General features: G+C 37.0%; 1 protein-coding gene across 2 annotated transcripts in view; it reads right to left on the reverse strand.

Moving 5' to 3' along the window:
* Positions 1 to 20,637, reverse strand: part of LOC137047924 (potassium voltage-gated channel subfamily KQT member 4) — a 74,002-nt gene that overhangs the window by 21,174 nt on the left and 32,191 nt on the right. For both annotated transcript variants that reach the window (XM_067425857.1, XM_067425856.1), the window contains exon 3: positions 5,553 to 5,643. In XM_067425857.1, the coding sequence (XP_067281958.1) occupies positions 5,553 to 5,643 (91 nt within the window). The remainder of the gene's footprint in view (positions 1 to 5,552; positions 5,644 to 20,637) is intronic.

Consider the following 20,637-nt stretch of genomic DNA (forward strand, 5'->3'; position numbering starts at 1 on the left):
TAATTTAAGTTCCCTTAAAATAGTAACGTGACAACAAATGCACACGAACACACACCTCGTTTTCAGGACAGCACGCCCATGGGGGCACAAATGCGTTTGCTATTTAAACAACGTGGCGCAAGACATCAATCCTCCACTGTGAATAAATCACCATCCGAATGGCATACAAATTTATTTTTATGGACTTCCACATGAGAAACAATTACCGTCCCAATGGGGCTTTAGTCACACATTTTATTTCCTGCAATGGAAAAACCCTATTGGGTTTTTGTCGGGGAAACCAGGCTGATGCAAACTTCCGGGTTGGCCTACAAAAACACATCATCACTGCAGTGCTCTATTGGGAGATTAATCTGCAAGTCCTCATTTTTATGACTGGTGAAGATGCCACAGACGGGCTGGATTCACAGAGGCCTGCACTAAATGCTTGTATTGATTACAGCTCCTGCAGTGGCATCCGTGTTCTCAATGTCAACAAACACATTACAGACTGAGTGTACACTTATTACCAGAACTTGCATGATAGACAACATAGTCCTTTCCCGAATAAGACCATTAAACCAAAAAAAGTGGGAGAGAAAGTCAGTGTGAGGGAGAGGGAAAGCACTTCATACTGAATGAGTGATTATAGAATCGCAGCTAAGATTATTGGATGGAGTCGGCTACTTCTTGCATACTCGACAACACCTGAATCCTGCCGTGTGCTTACACTGCCATTTCCCAGAGCAAAGATCCCAGCGGAAAACAAAATGCACACTTAACGCAGCCACAGGGAGACATGAGACAGTACAAGAATGCTTACAGTGTGCCAATCAGATGAGAAATGAACCTGGCCTGAGATGCTACTAAAACGATAATGAAAATAAGGCCTAATAATTTTCAATATGTGTTTCGTTGCAGTTATAAAGTGAGAAAACGCCCCCTAATGTGTTATAATGACGCCTTATGCTGAACACTGACATTAGTTTATCATGCTTATCCCTTGAAATGGACAGGACGCAGAAACACGCTTTAGCAAAAAGCCTTATAATGAATTTATAATCATTTATAGTTACAATCCTTATAAAACTTCCTACAGCATAACTGTACATGTTTATGCTTACAAAGGATTTTAGAATAATGCCGGCTGGACTAATAAGATAAACCGCTTAGTAACACAATGGACAGCAAAACGGGCTTGCATACACGGCACATTTGATCCATAATGCTGGCAAACAGGAAAAAAAAAATCACCTTTTTTAAAGACACTCCGCCAAAACACCTCAAAAAACGATATATAGACTGTGATTGGACAGACTAAAAGCCACAGAGAAAGCGCTGTGCGATTAATTATTCAGATGATAGGCTATTATGAATGTATTAGAGACGGCACAATGCTGTTTAGTGAAGGTACTTAGATCAGACAGTCTGTGGCTGCCAACTGTGAATTTTCTTTAAACTACATTTTTGGATGTAAAACACAGGAAGGAAGTCAAACCATTTGCTCTACAGGTAAGAGAGGGTGAGTGGGTTCATTTAGATGCAATTTAATAGACATGAAAAAACGGCACACGGTGTCAGATTTAAAAGCCGTTCGGAGATGAGGCTGGGATTCAGTCATTAATTAAAAACTAACAATTCTACATTTCTACTTTTACAGATCTTAAAAATATTTGTGAGGTGCATAAATGAGTAGGCCCTGCTGACTTCTGTTTTGTATTTTCAGTGCATTTCAGTATTAAAAATATGGTAAATTTATAAGTATGTCTTAATTAAGCTGAGAGTACTACATATATATTGGTTTCTGAACGCAAGATCAAATTATATTAAATAAATAAATGAGCATATGAATCTTTATGTAACTTTTTTTGTTCAATTATGTGGAACTTTTTCTCCCTGCTGGTAAATATGGTGATTACATCTAGAGATAAAAAGACTTCTCTATTGACGGCCATTCAGTTATATATTATATTCTATGTAATTATAACTATGTATTTTTTTTACAAGAAACATATACATACCTCATTTAAAGTTAAAATGTAATGTGGCTTTAAATATCATTTAGTGCTCCCAGCTTTGTAACCGTACTAAAAAGCAACAAAGAATAATTCACCTCAGATCTTAAAATTAAACAATAACGTTCACAGTGTGTATTCTATGACAAATATTGTTTTAGTAACTAAATATATGTATATTTAATGTTGTTTAAATGGTGTAATATTTGCAAATTTGATTACTTATCTATTGCCTTGGGAGTGCCGTCAAGATTAATCTCTGGTGCTGCAAGTGGTCACCCAGTATCGAATACCAAAGCTGGCATAATTATAAATAAATAAATAAATATAAAAAGAAATGTAAAAAAAATAAAAAAAATAAAACATTTAGTATTTATACTTTTTATTTCCTTACTTTATTTTATTTCCACATTTATTTATGTATTTATGTGTACATTTATTTATTTCTATATTGATATTCACATTCATTTATTTTTTCATTTCTTTGTCTGTATGCTAATGAGGGGGCGTGTTTTGCCTCAGACATAGCGATGGAGTTCAGAGTGGCAGTGCTGAAGGTTTGAGGCCACAGTGACACCTCGTGCTGTGACCAAAAGAAATGCTAGCCTTTGCAAAAAGTAGCACAGGGAATGAATGACTTATTCATATATCCAAAATCTTATTTCACAGTTTAAGTCATTTAATATCACCTTAACTGTGTGTAGGGTTACCAAACATGTCCTCTTTATTCCAGACATGGCCACAAAACAACTTTTGTGATTTCTAATATATCTTGGCACACATGAACAGAAACCGCATCTTGGATAGACCTACAACCAATCAGAGCAGCGAAGCGACGTCAACAGAACTCAGCTGCACTGTGTTGCCAAGTCCGCGTTTTTTTCCGCAGGTTGTTTTCTATGTCCGCGGATTGAAGCGACTATTATGTGATATATAGACTCATGAGTGCAAATTTTAGCTGGCAACCTTGCCAAAACAACACACATTTTACCCCCCGAACGCCATTTTTTTTCCGGAGAACCCCCCGAGAAGCTATTGTTTAGGGCTAGTAGTTGCCGGATTTTGTTGTAAAAACTTGGCAACCCTGTCTGCACACGCACTGGAATAAACGATCTTTGTCGGTGTTGTAAAAAAATTAAATACTTTAATGATACACAGAGTACTTACCCAACATGATCATCATTTCTGAGAGAAATAGTGAAGGTGAATGCATATACAAACAAGCTCTCCGTTTAGGATTCGAACAAATATAATCCAAGCCCCTTTGATGACGTGCATGATTATGCTACTGTTGATCATCTGTCCGTCATCGTCTAAAGCCCGCCCTGATGATTTCATCGGTCAGAACAGTTTCTGTTTGGAGATAATTACTCCTCTATGGAGCGAGGCCAGACCGAACTGCCTGACCAAAACATTTTGTGGGCGGGGCTAAGTTCGGCTGGCATCCAGGGTACCCACTCTGAGCTTGATTGCTATGTCTGAGGTAAAATACCCCCCCCCCCCGCCATAAGTATACAGACAAAAAAATTGAAAATAAATTAATAAATGTGAAAATAAATAAATGTAGACATAAATACATGTGGAAATAAAAAAAATAAAAAAATGTGGAAAAAATACAATTATGCATAAATCAGGAATTAAAAGTATAAATACATTATATTTATTATACAATTATTTTTGCATTTATTTGTATATTTATTTATGTATTTATTTCTACATAATTTAGTCCACTTTGGAATTCCATAAGCCCACACGCTGTTCTGACTGGCTGTGGATTTTGATTGATTCTGTCTCATCTCGTAGTCGTGTCGTATCCATAGGGTTGTAACATTCAAAAGTAACATTCCCATAATGTTTGCAAAATTATAAAATGGAATGTTCCCATGAATGTTTAGAATTTCACTTCAGAATTAAAATTTCCTGATTTACTCTAATGTACTTAATTTACTCACCACTCTGCCATCCAAGATGTTTATGTCTTTCTTTCTTCAGTTGAAAAGAAATTAAAGGCGGAGTCTAATGCTAGGTCATGCACTTTGACTTACCCTGTTAAACAGTTGGATTCTCATGCTTAACATGGCCAAAATGTAAAAAAAAAAAATGTTGGACATATGATGGAGTATTTCTGTGACAACTACACTCCTTCGGGATTCGAACAGGCTTCGGAAAGTGTTTTCCGAGTATGGCCCTGTGTGACGTCATAAACTGCTTGTATCGGCACTTCTCCCGGATGAGCGTGTGTGCACATCAACCGGAGCGAGAGCAAGAGCATCAGTGTACTTCATTCAGGTTACAGGAGCCATCGGCAGAGCTGGCATTTTGTTTTTAGACAAACAATGATCAACAATATCACTAAAGAAGTGTGTTTCTGGTTGAGAGAAAGATAACCTTAAGGTTAAGAAAGATTAACCTTAAGCTTCCCAAATAACCCAGCGTTAAGGGAACAGTGGATGCAGTTGTTTTTTTTCCCGGAGCAGTAACACAGTTCTGCAAGTGTGTTTGATTTTTCCTGGTCATGAGTGGAAACCACAGGCGGTTAATGAAACTAAATCAAATGTGTGTGTTTTCTTGACAATCGACGCATATATAACGTGACCAATGTGCATAGTGAATTGAAGGTTATCCAGGCATAATGCCATGATGCATTGTGTGTGTGTGTGTGTTTGTGTCTCTTTAGCTCCGCCCAGTGCACATCTGCACAAGCTCGGGTGTTTTCGGAAAGAATAGGTAAAGCGTTTCTGTCTTTTATAAATATGATTAAACTAAAGACTCTTCTGAGATATGAAGGATGCAACACTACTCTATAGGTACTCAAGATTAAAATGAGACTGGCAGAAACTGTGTGTGTTATACCCAGTGCAAGACTAGCATTTGAGGTTAAAAATATATAAATGTTTAGAAAATGGCTGATCGTTTCGCTATAGATAAGACCCTTATTCCTCAGCTGGGTTTGTGTAGAGTCCATTGAAGCTGCATTGAAACTACAATTTGGACCAACCTGTTGGTTCCCGTTGAAGTCCACTATATGAAACGTTTTCCTCAAAAATGTACATTTATTCAACCCAGGCTCATTGGAAATATGTTACTCTGCCTACATTTTTGCATCACCCTAATTATGTACCTCCAGGTACGTTTACCTGCACTTTTTGGGTGAAACGTCCACCGGAGGCGCTAAGTGGTAATATTTTTTCTTCATTTCCAGACTGATCTCATGAAATGGCGTATATATGACACGCCAATTCGTATTCCATTTTGGCGTGCTATCAAGACATGAAAATCCTGGATGACATGGGGGTGAGTAAATCAGGACATTTTAATTCTGAAGTGGAGTAATTCTTTAATGATCCCATAACCAAGAAAAAAACCCTAAAGGTTTTGAACGTATCCAATGTTTTTTGGGAGTCTTAAAAGCATGAAACCATCTCCCGCCTGCTGCCATGACGTCACCGCTAATGATATGCATGTTTTTGTGGTGTCAGCATTATTCTGACGTCATTCTCCTCCAGAGTGATTAGTACTGTTAGCCTGTTTATAGTTTGTATAATTTTAACCCCTTACCAGGATGAAGAGCGCCTCGTTGGCAAATTTATGATGGTCTGGAATGGTGGAGAAAACAGAAAGCACCAGACAGCTGAACACTAGGAGAAAACTGAAACACAAACAAACACACACAAACAAACTAACAGATCAAAATACAAAACACAACTGGCGTGAGTGTCCTAGTCTTTATCAAGTAATATCATAATGTAAAATACAGTTAACCTTATGCAGATTTTATAAGTGTTATTTTATTTTATTTATTTAGTAATCTATACCTGGAGACCTCAGGAAACAATAGAAAAACAACAACAACAAAAACATACACTACGCTTCAAAAGTTTGGGGTCAGTAAGATTTTTGTTTAAAATAAATGATTTTATTCAGTGAGGAAAAGTGAGACTACAAAGACATTGATAATGTTACAAAATATTTTTATTTAAAATAAATGATGTTCTTTTGAACTTTCTATTCATCAAAAATCCTTAAAAAATATATGAAGCAACACAACAATTATTGATAATATTTAATAATCATTTCTGAAGGATCATGTGACACTGAAGACTGGAGAAATTATCATTTGACATTACAGGAATTTATTACACTTTTAAAGTATTTTAAATTGTAATAACATTTTATTGTTTTTTTGAGCAGCCTTGGTGAGCATAAGAGACTTCTTTTTAGAAAACCTTGCTGACCCCAAACTTTTGAACATGTATATCACAGTGACGCAGCAAAGACTGGCCAAAAACAAACACAAATGTGTGATCTACGCGTACTGACGGATATTGGTCTCTGGTGGGCCGAGAAACTTGGGCGCCATGGCAATGACACCCCATAATCCAAGTTGGCGCTTATCTTATACACACAGATGCACTTAATCACTGCTGTCACAGACCCCGCTCGGAAAGCCCAGCATGCCCGCTCAAAATGGAGTGGATAAAAGCAGAGATTACAGCCATACTTCCTGCCATTTCTCGCGAGCACTCAGACTCTTTGGGAAAAGGGGCCCTTTTGCAAGAACTGGGACACCCGGATGGCTCCAGGTGCTCCCAGCTGAAGCGCCGCGAAACAAAAGCTGGATTCGCCCCGCGGTTCTCAGAGAAGTTCTTGGAGTCCGATCAGCTCCGTGCAAGCAGCTGCTGCTGGGGAAGATGCCAAATCCCACAAGGACTCAAACCCGATACATCTGGCCCGCTGGCTCATATACCGCCCCTCGCTTGCCTTACGTCTCAGTTTTGCAATCTAACTACAGGAGGAGAGGTGAAGTTGTTCAGCTGTGCTCTTTGGCATAATGAGAAAGTTAAGAGCAACAGTGACAGGGATGTGAGGAAATGTGAGATGATTCAGAAGGTCACAACAACAGAACCTTGTTGCTTAATTGCAGTACAACTCGAGGCTTTCTCATAGTCACTTATTGATATAAACAGGGTAGATACTAATCGCACAAACTCTAAGAATGAAGATATTACGAGACTGACAGATGGTTTGAGTAACTGTACACCGAGTCACTCAGAAAAGAGGAAGGAGACAAAGATAGGCAGACAATAGTTAACGTCTTCCTCAAAATACATTACTGTTACCTGACATAAGAAGAGGCTGAAAACACCTAGAAAAGGCCATGGATAATAATAAACTACCCAAATTTACTGTTTACCATCCCAAAGATTGTGTCAGGGGAAAAAAACATCAGCAAGGAAGCCATGGAGAAACCTTTAATCGGTTACATTTTTGGGGTCTAATTTTTGGGGGCTGTAATCTGTTTTTGCCTGCGTGTGTGGGATGGGAAAAAAAGCAGAAAACAAATCTATCTCATAAATGATGGGTTCAAACACCTATGGCCGGTTGCATAAAACACCTTAAAAATGTTGTTTAAAGGAAACAAACAGGATTAATAATACATGGTTTTTAGTGCTAATTTAACATGCACAAACACTTTTCGAACGCATTTAATGGACTTGGTTTTTGGAGGCATTTTCCAAAGTTTTTCCACGTTAAAAAAGTTTCTGAAAGGCTGGAATTTTTCCATCTGCGGTATCTGCAGTTTTTCTCCAAATGACTAAGCAAGGTCCAAATATACATATATATATATATATGCAGACCATGTATACCCTTTCATGGAAACGGTATTCCCTGGTGGCAGTGGCTTCTTTCAGCAAGATAATGTGCCCTGCCACAAAGTAAAAATGGTTCAGGAATGGTTTAAAGAGCACAAAAAAACAGTTTGAGATGTGGACTCGGCCTCCAAATTCCCCAGATCTCAGTCCAATCGAGCATCTGTGGGATGTGCTGAACAAACAAGTCCGATCCATGGAGGCCCCAACTCGCAATTTACAGGACTTAAAGGATATGCTGCTAACATCTTGGTACCAGCTACCACAGCACACAATCAGCGGTCTAGTGGAGTCCATGGCTCGACAGGTCAGGGCTGTTTTGGCAGCAAAACGGACATGACACAATATTAGGAGGGTGGTCATTATGTTATGCCTGATCGTGTGTATATTGTGTGTGTGTGTGTATATATATGAAAAATGTGTGTCTGTGTGTGTGTGTGCATGTGTGTTTCTGTGTGTGTGTAAATGTAATTCATTTGAATTCAATGTTTAAATGATTGACAGGTCTTATAAAGATATATCAGAGATTATGGGAACTATTAATGCATTGATCTGAAGATGTCCGTCAAGTCGTTTTAAACGTGCTCCTCAAACATTCTTTATGCATACATAATATTTTGGAAAGCCTCAGAAGTCTAAAAGGTCATTTCATCCCTGAACCGTTTCTGCTGAGTGTGACTCATTAGAGCCAAACTAATGTATTATAGGTAAAGTGATCCCTCATAAAACAAACTGAAAAACTGAAAGCCAAGACCCAGTTTCCCAGTCCTGAATCATCAACAATCTGACTGGATGGACAGACGAATAAAATGCCCAGAAAATGCTTAGCTGCCCCCAAAGGTTTCCATCAAAAAACGATGAACGCAGTAAAAACAGATACATTAGAGCATGCAAAGACCATGTGCGGCTAGCATTTCAGCTGAGAAGCAAGTTTTGAACCCAACCTCCAAGCCCAAAGTCAATCTGCCAAAAGCAGAAATCAAATCCTCAAATCAGCAAAAATGAGTCTCGTGAGGTGAAAACAATGCAGTGCCACGAGTGTTTGTATTTCCCGGCAAGCACATGATCTGGCTGTAAATCATGTCGACACATGATGTAATGTTCGTGCTGACAGTCGGTCCAGGTTGAATTTTGGAGAGGAATAAATTCAGAAGCTTGTATCACATAACCAACAAATTCACAGACAACAAATGGACCTTGTAAATGCAAGAAAAAGAAACCTGACACTCATTATTTGCAGTTCAAACCAAGAAAACAAAAACTCTGCAAATAGACTAATATTACCCAAACACTTTTTTCTTTATAAGAAATATTTGTTGATATTAATATGTGGATCAATCATTCAATCAGTAATATGTCAGTTCAATCATAATACCTCTCTAAATAGTTTTAACGTGTTATTGCCACTCTCAGAACAAAGGTACAAAAGCTGGGACGATACCCTTTAATAAGGTTATAATATGTGATATTTAGGTACTAATATGTGCACTTTCGGTACCAATATGTACCTTTGAGGAACTAATATGCATTCTTTAGGTACAAAGTTGTACCACCCCAGTTGTTTTGTACCTTTTTTTTCCTGAGTGAATATGGCAACGTTTAAGTGGCCCTATTATGTTTTTTGGAATATTCCCTTTCATGTAATAACACTATTTGTGAATGCATAAGGTCTGCAAAGTATATAAAGTTGAAAGTGCACAATAAATATAAAGTTAGTGTCTCCCAAAAGAAAGAATTGACTTTTCTTGTTTGAATGTCACCACGTGTCAGTTCTACGTCACTAGAAATGATATGTGTATAATGGCCATCTATGTTGTCCGTTGTCTGCTTGTCCCGCCCTCAAACACGCCATTTTACTAATGACTGCTTCTCAAATCTTCTGAAAGTTCAACACGGGATTCACAACTGCTTGCCCATGAAAGAGGGGTCAGAACCAATTTATTTGGACTAACTTGGCCTCAGAATCACAACCTGTAAGTATAGATGTATATATATTTTCTAACAGTTGTTCAAAACACGTCGTTTTTTTGTTTTATATTGCTTAGATCTCTGGCTAACTTACATTATTAGTCCTACTGTCTTAAGGAAATACTTCTGCTCATCAGCTGTGGGACACTATTACCTAAAGCTGTCTATTAATGCAGATCGTCAGTCGTTCTTACTATTTTAAATTAAAGGATGGAGCAAGATTTGTTTTACAAACTTTAATGTTACATCAGTCATTGACGTTACTGCTTGGCTAACATATGCATCGCTTTTGACACAGTTCCTGCATGAGCAGCGCAATAAAATAAAATATACACATGGGTTTATTTATGTACATAGTCTTGTAGCTGCAACATCTCATGGTGTACGACAAACTGACTAGCATATCACTGAGAAACGTCCTGCTCAAGTCGTCCTTATGATGGAGGTTCGGGATTAATAATAGTTCTTCCAATGTTTCCTCATCGGACTCGCACTCGGATTGATATTGTAAAACTGACACCATCGTTACTATCTTTACAGTGTGTACAATTACTAAGGACTGAGGAAGCCTCCACACAGAGCTGACATTTTTGGTAATGGGTGTTTGTTTTCAACGTGCGCTGTAATTGGTAGACCAATCAGAATAATTAGAAGAAAAATGTAACAAGACAAACTTTCATAATGTATTATTATTACTATTATTGGTATTAGTTGACTTCAGGACTTGGGAAAATGTACTGGGTAATGCATTTTTAATTTATTAAAAAAAAAAAGATTATACACATAAAATGAGAGTATTGGGGAATGTCCTGCCCCTTCCCATAACTGGGAAATTCAGCACATTCAACTAGCCCTCACCCCCTTTGTTTTGCATATATGAGAAAATGATGACAGAATTTTTGCTGCCCACTATAACCAACAATTTATCCAGCATAATTTCATACAGAATCCAAAACAACAACAACAACAACAATCCATCTAGGTTTGGCAAAATAAAAGGTGAAGTCATAGCTGAATCTTAGAAGGCTTTATGTCTTTTAAGTAACATATTTTTCTCGTTTTCCAAAAATTGAATGTGGGTTATGAAATGAATTTTGCAATAATGATGCATGACCTGCTCCGTTCTCCTCATTCTCTACAGTACATTAAGATGAAGCATGCTGTAAAGGAACCTGCTGTGGTGCTCATTAGACTAAATCTTCACTTATTCATCACTTGGACTGTTAATATGCCATAAAAGCCACAGCGAGATGAAAGCATGAGGACATAGATATGGGCCATGTGGGTAAACAGAAGGGATGATGAATAGTGAGGGCTTTACACATTGCTGAGCTGGACTATCTAGACTGTACGCCACAAAACATCTGCACATAATGCCAGAGTCTCTGACCCTAATTCAATCACGGCAGGCTGATGGACAAGGTATCAGTTACGCAGAGAGAGAGAGAGAGAGAGAGAGAGAGAGAGAGAGAGAGAGAGAGAGAGAGCGAGAGAGCGAGAGAGAGAGAGAGAGAGAGAGAGAGAGAGAGAGAGAGAGAGAGAGAGCGAGAGAGCGAGAGAGAGAGAGAGAGAGAGAGAGAGAGAGAGAGAGAGAGAGAGAGAGAGAGAGAGAGAGAGAGAGAGAGAGAGATTAAACACTACCGGTGCTAAGGGTGGAAGAAACATAAATGTTTGGAAATTGAAGGTGTAATGTGACTTCTTATAGCTGTATTATTATGGAAATATCATGACAATTTTTATTTTTGTGAAAACTGTAATACATACATGTTTTCTTTTTAATGTTTTCTTGGGCACACGTATCATTTTAATATGATTTTAACATCAAAAATTGTCATAATCTAGAAATAAAAGCATTTCCCTACTCTTTTAGCCTCTGATTTGAATGCTCTGTTTGAAGGAGCATGTCTGTGAGATTATATATAATTTAACATGAAATAGCTAATTATTACATGTGGAACTCTCTCGAAAACTCGAAGCATGTTTTTACTATTACAGCTCTCAAGGTTAGCTAATTGTGAAAACTGTTGAATACCGTATATCATTATATTTAGATATATGATATTATATTTAGATTATGTCATGAAAGGTTGCATAGATGAGCATGTAGCTGATCACAGAAATGTTAACCCATGTGTAGTGATCTCATCATTACAACACGATTTCTGCACACTAACGAATGCTTTCATCATAACTAACAGTGCAAACACAATGTGAATGAGAGATTTGTTGATTATAATGGCAGAACTTCTCTAATCATTTGAATTATTGCAAGAAATAATGGCAGTAGCGCTCTCACACTGTAGGACAGAAAACAAGTTATATAATCAGATTTTGTTCTATGTCTAGAGAGTTAGAGATTTCCTATGATTTCTTTATGACAACAAATTAGTAGCCTACATAGATGGATTAAAAAGCTAGAAAACAAACAGTACAGCAAATCAGAGAACGAATAGAAAAAGATTGTATCTCTAAGCAGAGGACAAAGGTGGCAGCAGTGGAAAGCTCTATAAATATCCACGTGCCTTGAATTGTGACAGCCTGCAAATTTGTCCTGTACACACAACCACATTGTTAATGCTGCGTGGTGTCTGTGGGGAATATAAGAAAGGTAAAGAAAGGCTGAAGACGCAAAAAAGATGAATGCCTTGATACTGCACAAGGCTTTATATAGTGCAATTAGGTGTGTATGGTAACCTGAACAAAAGAGAGAACATCTAAACATCTGCCCAAGTCACAATACACTGTTAATGATTCTTACATCCAGCAAATAATACTGATAAAATATCAACAAGTTCATTGATTATTGTAGTTGTCTTGTCTTGCTTATTCATGTGAAGTTCTAACAATGTACCGTGTTCAGGAACACAAGCAATGCATCTTAAATGCAGCTTTACTATTACAATAAACTGTGATTTTAAAAGGATTTTTCAAACAGGACTACATTGAAAAATTGATCTTGTTATTCAGTCCCATTTACTCCTTCCCAGCATACACTGGGCTGTGAATAATTAATACTGTTGCATTGTTTGAACATTTCCCACGGCCCTACAAATGGTTTGGAAAATAGATGGATATTTTATTTACTTTTTAAACTTTATTTTATTTATTTTCATTGTGTATTTATTGGTGAGTATGTAATGCGTTTGTCGGCATATTGTCACATGTTGTGTATCTGTGTATTCATGAGACTGAATGACGACCCAAATGAGTGACCACAGAGTGCAAATGAAAGTTCAAACTGAATGAAACAGACACATAACACTTTGCATGGAATATCAATTGAATACGGTATATTAAATGAATACCCTTAACATTATTAAACTTAATGTAATAATGTAAAATTAAAAATTACTCGATCTAAGCTCTCACAAATATGACAGATTTATGTCATGGAAATTTTCAGTCATTTGAAGTCGACATGAAACGGAAGATGTGATAGTCTTTTCTTCCCTATTGTGATGTACACCTGAGGCAAACAAGAAAAAATGTTGGATGGGAGGGAATGTCTAGCTTTAGTTTAGTATTTTAGTCCTTAGGGAATTGATTGGATGCGTGTGGTTTGCTATTGGTCGATCTCATGCGAGTGACAGGTTGCCCCGCCCTCAAGATGTAAAGATTACGAGAGCACATTAATTAAAAAAAATGTGCATTATAAATCATATTTTTTAAATACTGCAATATTCCCTTAAAAGAACATTTTGATTTCAGGGTAAAAGTCAATGAATTAAACTTAAAAAAGCCATGCAAAATGTTGCCTTCATTTTTAAAATATAAAAACTTTTTCTGAAAAAAATAAAAAATATTGCAAATTGATATTACTGTAAACATATGAAGGGTTATGAGGATTTCTTCACATGCCAAGAATTGAAAATTGGAACTACAAATGGTCTAATGAGGGGAAAACATCTTGCTTAAGCATAACAAGAAAAGACACCGGTTTTGCAATACAAGCTCTGCTGGGAAATACTGTACAAAACCAAACAATACATCCATAACACAGTCCACAGTCTAGAGAGCTGCCTGGTAAGTTCAGTATTTATTTAATTGTAAAGTGTAATTGGAAGTCGATGTTTAATACACTGTAAACAGTTGTGAAAGATGTCAAAAAGAAGAAGCAGGAGCAGACGACACAAGAGCAGGAAGTAAAACGCTTCCATCGCAGTGACCAGTCTGAAAGCACAAAGGTAATGTCAGCGAAACAGGGTTAACACTGATAGCCATCACACAAATAGAAATACTATCAGTGAAAACGAGCACAGACACTTCCCAGAAGAAAGCGCAGACTCCAGCTACTGAAGCACACAAATCTGCCTTGAGGTCATTAAAATATTGTTTAATAAGGACACTTCAGATCTGGAAAGGAAATGCTAGTTATTGCTTTAAGTTCTCAAAGTTGTTTGCTTTAATTTTATGTTTTGTTGGCTTAAAGCAATAATTCGCCAAGAAATTAATATTTATGGATCTATTTATTCATTCTCACGTCGTTCCAAAACTATAATATTCTTTTATTAGAGGAAGTCAGATTCTTTGACTCATTATATAACTATTGCAATGAGATGACAACCTATAAAAAGGGAAGAACACTAAAAGAACCATAAAACAGCCTACAGGACAGCTTTCAGGAACAACACAGAAAAAAGTTGTTATTTACCTTGCTGATGCGAAACTTGCCATAGAGACGACTATTAAGACATGATATGCTGTTGTAGTGTTTTTAGTGCAGATTCAGCTATGAGAAGAGCATCTCTCTGTAGTCTTTATGTAACTGATAGATCATAAATTACTTTAATCAGATCACTGATATACTGTTGTGCCAACTGCTAATGACAAATGACTATCAGTGTTTCCACTAATGTCACCAACACACATGCACGCACGCAGATATATTCTGTCCCCTTGCACTAACCCAACCCATCAAAGAAAACTTCCTACATTTTTACATTTTCAAAAAACATCACTTATGTTTAGTATGATTTATAAGCTTTTTTCCTTATAGGGAGCAAAACAATTCCCCGACATGGACAAGGATTTTGGATATTGCCATCTTTGTAGGGACATGAACTACTTATAATGTTGGGTTTACCAGGACACACACACACACACACACACACACAAGCATACAGTCACCCCGTGGCCTTCTGAATACACTCAGCTATCTGTAGACTCTCATTCACGCTATAGTTTGAAAGGGCACAATCACAGGCCACTGAGTCGCAGTATTGTGAGCGGGATATATGCTGAGCTTGCTGAGTGGAAAGGCAGAAGAGCAGTGAGAGATGTTAATTGGACGGCTGAAGGATGATGAGAGGCTTGACATTTACAGACAATACTGTTACCATGAACAGACAATTAGAGATTCCTCTCCATATCCTGGACAAAAAGGATTTTACACACAAAAACTTCTATCCTTCCATGTTACCACATCTGCAATTTTACATTGATATGTTATAGGTACAGGCATAGGTACATAGATAATCTAACAGTAAAATATTAAAATTCATAAAGCATTATAATAAATTGTCAATCATAAAATAGTAATAAATATTTAAAATCAATCTATGTTAATATTACTTTTGTGAAAACATCACATTTTTACTGAAATTTTGCTTTAAAAACATGCCAAAATACACTAAAGTTAATTTCACATAACTAGACACAAATATGCACAGTCGCAAAAGATTTGTAGCTGTGCTTTCAAACACACACACACACACACACACACACACACACACACACACACACACACACACACACACACACACACACACACACACACACACACACACACACACGTCCAGATTTACAGTATTTATATGCTGACATTTCACTGCTCAGTGCACTGCTTACGTCACTCCTAAAAGCCCAAAACCTTGCAAAATATAATGCCTTTTATTTACACATGAGGTGAAGAGAAGCCGGTGCATGGCCGACACCTCTGTAAAAGAAGCTTTGATTTAAATCAGACTTGTTTCTACCTGCATCCTCTTTTTCTCCAAATGGTAATATTTCAGCAGCATCCACTATCTACGCTTCATCTGTGAATGAATCTAAAACAGCCCCAATGATCAAAATAAAAAGCTCTCACAAAGTATATTTCCTTCATATATCCATTACACTCCAAACTGGGTGCTTTCTGATTCAAGAAATTATTGTGATTAATCTACTCTTTAAATGTTATTAATATTTGATCATATTAGATACACCACTCACAAATATCCATGATCACACAGAGGAAAGAGTATTTGCAGAAATATTATAAAGACATAAACCTATAATGCCCTTTTACAATGTCTTGATTTTGTTTTTGTGCTCTACTAGAACAGGTTTTAATACTTGAATGTTCATAAAACACCTTATCATTCCCATTTTCTCCATTGTTGCAGCTCCTCTCTTCCCAGTCTGTCAGTAACGCTCGGTTTAGTTCCCGTCTCTATGAAGCCCCTCCTTCTGAAAAGTGCAATGTGCTCTGATTGGTTGGCTGGACCAATGTGTTGTGATTGTGAGGCTTTCCTGTAGCTCAAACAGTAGAGCATGGCGCTAGCAACGCTAAGGTCATGGGTTCGATTCCCAGGGAGAGCAAGAATTGACAAAATGTAAAATGTATACCTTGAATGCAATGTAAGTAGCTTTGGATAAAAGCGTCTGCCAAATGCGTAAATGTAAATGTAAATGATTGGTCAACTGATTGGTTGAGTGTGTTTGGGAAATGTCCTGCCCCTTACCATAACCGTGAGTTTACTACTGTTAAGTTTGAGAAGACTGGACGTAAACCAAGCTTTAATCTCAGCTAAGCATTCTGAGAGGATAGATAGAGGAAAAGTAGAAGTTGGTTTGGAGGACAGTTAAAGTTGGGTGTCAACAGCAATGAAATTAAATCTTAATTTCCTAAAAATATTACTACGGAAGAGGATTAGGGCCAAGCAAAAAAAACAAAACAAAAAAAAATCTCGAGATTAAAGTTTATAATTCTAAGTCTCATTATAATGCGAGATTAAACTCGTTAAATTTCGAGAAAAAAAGTCGATATAAAATCTTGAGAATAACGCATTCGATCAGTGTTCATTGCATAGCATACTGATAGAAGACATTAATATAATTTTGTCATAATTAGCTAAAGTTGATAGTATTTCTTTGTTACTTAAAGAAAGTCTGAAATATAGCTTGACTAAGTGATCCAACTCTGCCATGTCCTCTATCAGTATGCTATGCAATGAACACTGATCGAATGCATTATTCTCAAGAGTTTATTTCGACTTTTTTTCTCGAAACACAACGACTTTATTCTCAATATTTAATGAGTTTATTCTCAAGATTTTACTTCGACTTTTTTCTCGAAATATAACGAGTTTTTTCTCGAAACAGAACGACTTTATTCTCGATATTTAATGAGTTTATTCTCGAGATTGTATCTCGACTTTTTTTCTCGAAATTTAACGAGTTTAATCTCGCATTATAATGACTTTAATCTCGAGATGCTTTTTTTTTTTTTTTTTTTTGGCCCTAATCCTCTTCCGTATTTTACCAAGAGGGACTAAATCAATAATAAAAAAGAGAGGGCCCAAGACGGAGCCCTGTGGAACACCAGCGTTCAGACGCATAACCTTCTCATATCGCATCATTTTGAGCTATATTCTAAAGAGAAATATTTCTAACATTTCAACTGAATACAATTATGCATTAAAGGGTTAAAGTTACAACCCGCCAGCAACATAAAGGCTTTGCCGCTGACCACCAAAGATGTGTAACCTTTTCCTTTTTCTCACACCCTGGCCTGAAATTCCTCAACACCTTAATCCAGTCAGTCACAGGTTAAATGTTAAAGCCACTTCTTTCTTTTGTTGTTGTTCAATCCACTGGCCAGTTCCCGTTAATCTCATAATCCACTAAAGGAAATTCTCACTAAATGAACAGAAGTTCTGTCACTTTCAGATCATTTAGTTGCAGTTTCACTTCTCTAACTGAACAAAGACCTCAACTTGACCGCGCACGTATTAAACAATCATCCAAGGTCAATGCCGAACGGCTTTATTTTAATCAAAATAAATGATGATTTGTGTTTTAATTGACTCCAACCACATCTCATGACTGTAAAAGTGTATTGTTAAGATCCGTTTGATCCCATTTTAACCTTTTCCAAATAAGATATGTCATTATTAGATTTGTTTTTCTTTTCTTAAAGATTAGAAAACCTATTATGCTTATTGACATTTTCATCTTTCTTGTAATGTTTTTGTTTGAGCATGAAAAAGGCCTGCATCGTTACAAAGTCCCTCCAGTGTGAATTATTTTTATATCAGTGCCACTGTTTCTGAACTCCCTGAAACGCCTCCATTATAGTCTTGAGTTTTCTTTAACACGTTAACATGTCACAATATTTCTCATTTAAATAATTCCCGCCCAAGACCTACTCTAATTAAAGGGCCAGGGCCTGGTTGAGTTTGTTAATATACGTGTTGAAATCGGAAATTCTTCTTGTAGGTTCAAAACCCAATTTGGCTAAATCTAATTGTTCCTTTGTGAACCTGTGTCTGTGGTAACAAGTTAAATGTTTGGGTGTCTACTTTGACAGTACTTTATCATTTTCAAAAATGTGTGGCACCCTACATTAGTGTTGTCACAATACCGTCCGAATAACTTCGACAAGATAGCTTGAAAAGTATCAATATTCAACACCGTTTTCGATATTATTGGGAAGAATGCTGTATATAGGCTACTGTCATATATTTTTAATATTAGCACATTTTTTTGTCCATCCATTGAAAGTCTAAGCAATCAATAACAGCTTCTGAAGAGATTAATTTCTATGGTGACATTTTATTTCCGGCTATTCATATATTGCACAATTATAACTCCCTCACCTAAATGTTTGCTCACTCAATGTATTTTTGTTTTTACAATGGAGTCATTTGATTGCAGTAGCACAAGATAGCTTGATTTCAAACTTTGAAATTTAACTGAAAAATACAAGTGAACAGACAGTAATAAAATACAAACAAATAAAAAATGACTAACAATAGCACAAATAAATAAAATGGAAAAAGTTGAAGTTTTTCAGGTAGGTCTAACAATAGTAGGGCTATTCAGGTAAGAAATAAAACAGAAATGGTTTTAATTAATTTAGGACACAACTGACAAAAGTAGAAATAAAGTGCCGTACAAACTGTTTAATGATAATAAAACCATTTATTGGGTAGGGTTAGGGGTAGGTGTTGGGAGGGCTTTTATTGTCCCATTAAGGCGGCATCCATAATAATAATTAATAAATATAATAATTTACACTATATGTTATTATTGCATCCTGTTAATGTACAGGGAGTGCAGAATTATTAGGCAAGTTGTATTTTTGAGGATTAATTTTATTATTGAACAACAACCATGTTCTCAATGAACACAAAAAACTCATTAATATCAAAGCTGAATATTTTTGGAAGTTTTAGTTTTTAGTTTTAGCTATTTTAGGGGGATATCTCTGTGTGCAGGTGACTATTACTGTGCATAATTATTAGGCAACTTAACAAAAAACAAATTTATACCCATTTCAATTATTTATTTTTACCAGTGAAACCAATATAACATCTCAATATTCACAAATATACATTTCTGACATTCAAAAACCAAACAAAAACAAATCAGTGACCAATATAGCCACCTTTCTTTGCAAGGACACTCAAAAGCCTGCCATCCATGGATTCTGTCAGTGTTTTGATCTGTTCACCATCAACATTGCGTGCAGCAGCAACCACAGCCTCCCAGACACTGTTCAGAGGTGTACTGTTTTCCCTCCTTGTAAATCGCACATTTGATGATGGACCACAGGTTCTCAATGGGGTTCAGATCAGGTGAACAAGGAGCCCATATCATTAGATTTTCTTCTTTTATACCCTTTCTCGCCGGCCACGCTGTGGAGTACTTGGACGCGTGTGATGGAGCATTGTCCTGCATGAAAATCATGTTTTTCTTGAAGGATGCAGACTTCTTCCTGTACCACTGCTTGAAGAAGGTGTCTTCCAGAAACTGGCAGTAGGACTGGGAGTTGAGCTTGACTCCACCCTTAACCCGAAAAGGCCCCTTTGATGATACCAGCCCAAACCAGTACTCCACCTCCACCTTGCTGGCGTCTGAGTCGGACTGGAGCTCTCTGCCCTTTACCAATCCAGCCACGGGCCCATCCATCTGGCCCATCAAGACTCACTCTCAATTCATCAGTCCATAAAACCTTAGAAAAATCAGTCTTGAGATATTTCTTGGCCCAGTCTTGACGTTTCAGCTTGTGTGTCTTGTTCAGTGGTGGTCGACTTTCTGCCTTTCTTACCTTGGCCATGTCTCTGAGTATTGCACACCTTGTGCTTTTGGGCACTCCAGTGATGTTGCAGCTCTGAAATATTGCCAAACTGGTGGCAAGTGGCATCTTGGCAGCTGTACGCTTGACTTTTCTCAGTTCACGGGCAGTTATTTTGCGCCTTGGTTTTTCCACACGCTTCTTGCGACCCTGTTGACTATTTTGAATGAAACGCTTGATTGTTCGATGATCACGCTTCAGAAGCTTGGCTATTTTAAGACTGCTGCATCCCTCTGCAATATATCTCACTATTTTTGACTTTTCTGAGCCTGTCAAGTCCTACTTTTGACCCATTTTGCCAAAGGAAAGGAAGTTGCCTAATAATTATGCACACCTGATATAGGGTGTTGATGTCATTAGACCACACCCCTTCTCATTATAGAGATGCACATCACCTAATATGCTTAATTGGTAGTAGGCTTTTCAGCCTATACAGCTTGGAGTAAGACAACATTCATAACGAGGATGATGTGGTCAAAATACTCATTTGCCTGATAATACTGCACTCCCTGTATACAACAATACTGAGGTGCAATTATATGTATCTGTCAAAATAAAGTATAAATTGTATGTAATTCCTATTTACACATTGCAAAGAACTGCTACTTTGGTGAATGTATAACTATTTTCACTTAGTATGCAATTTTACATAGTAAATAGCATCTACAGCAACTTGCACTTAGCG

The sequence above is a fragment of the Pseudorasbora parva genome, chromosome 19 (genome assembly GCF_024679245.1).
Source record: "Pseudorasbora parva isolate DD20220531a chromosome 19, ASM2467924v1, whole genome shotgun sequence".
Lineage (NCBI taxonomy): Eukaryota > Metazoa > Chordata > Actinopteri > Cypriniformes > Gobionidae > Pseudorasbora > Pseudorasbora parva.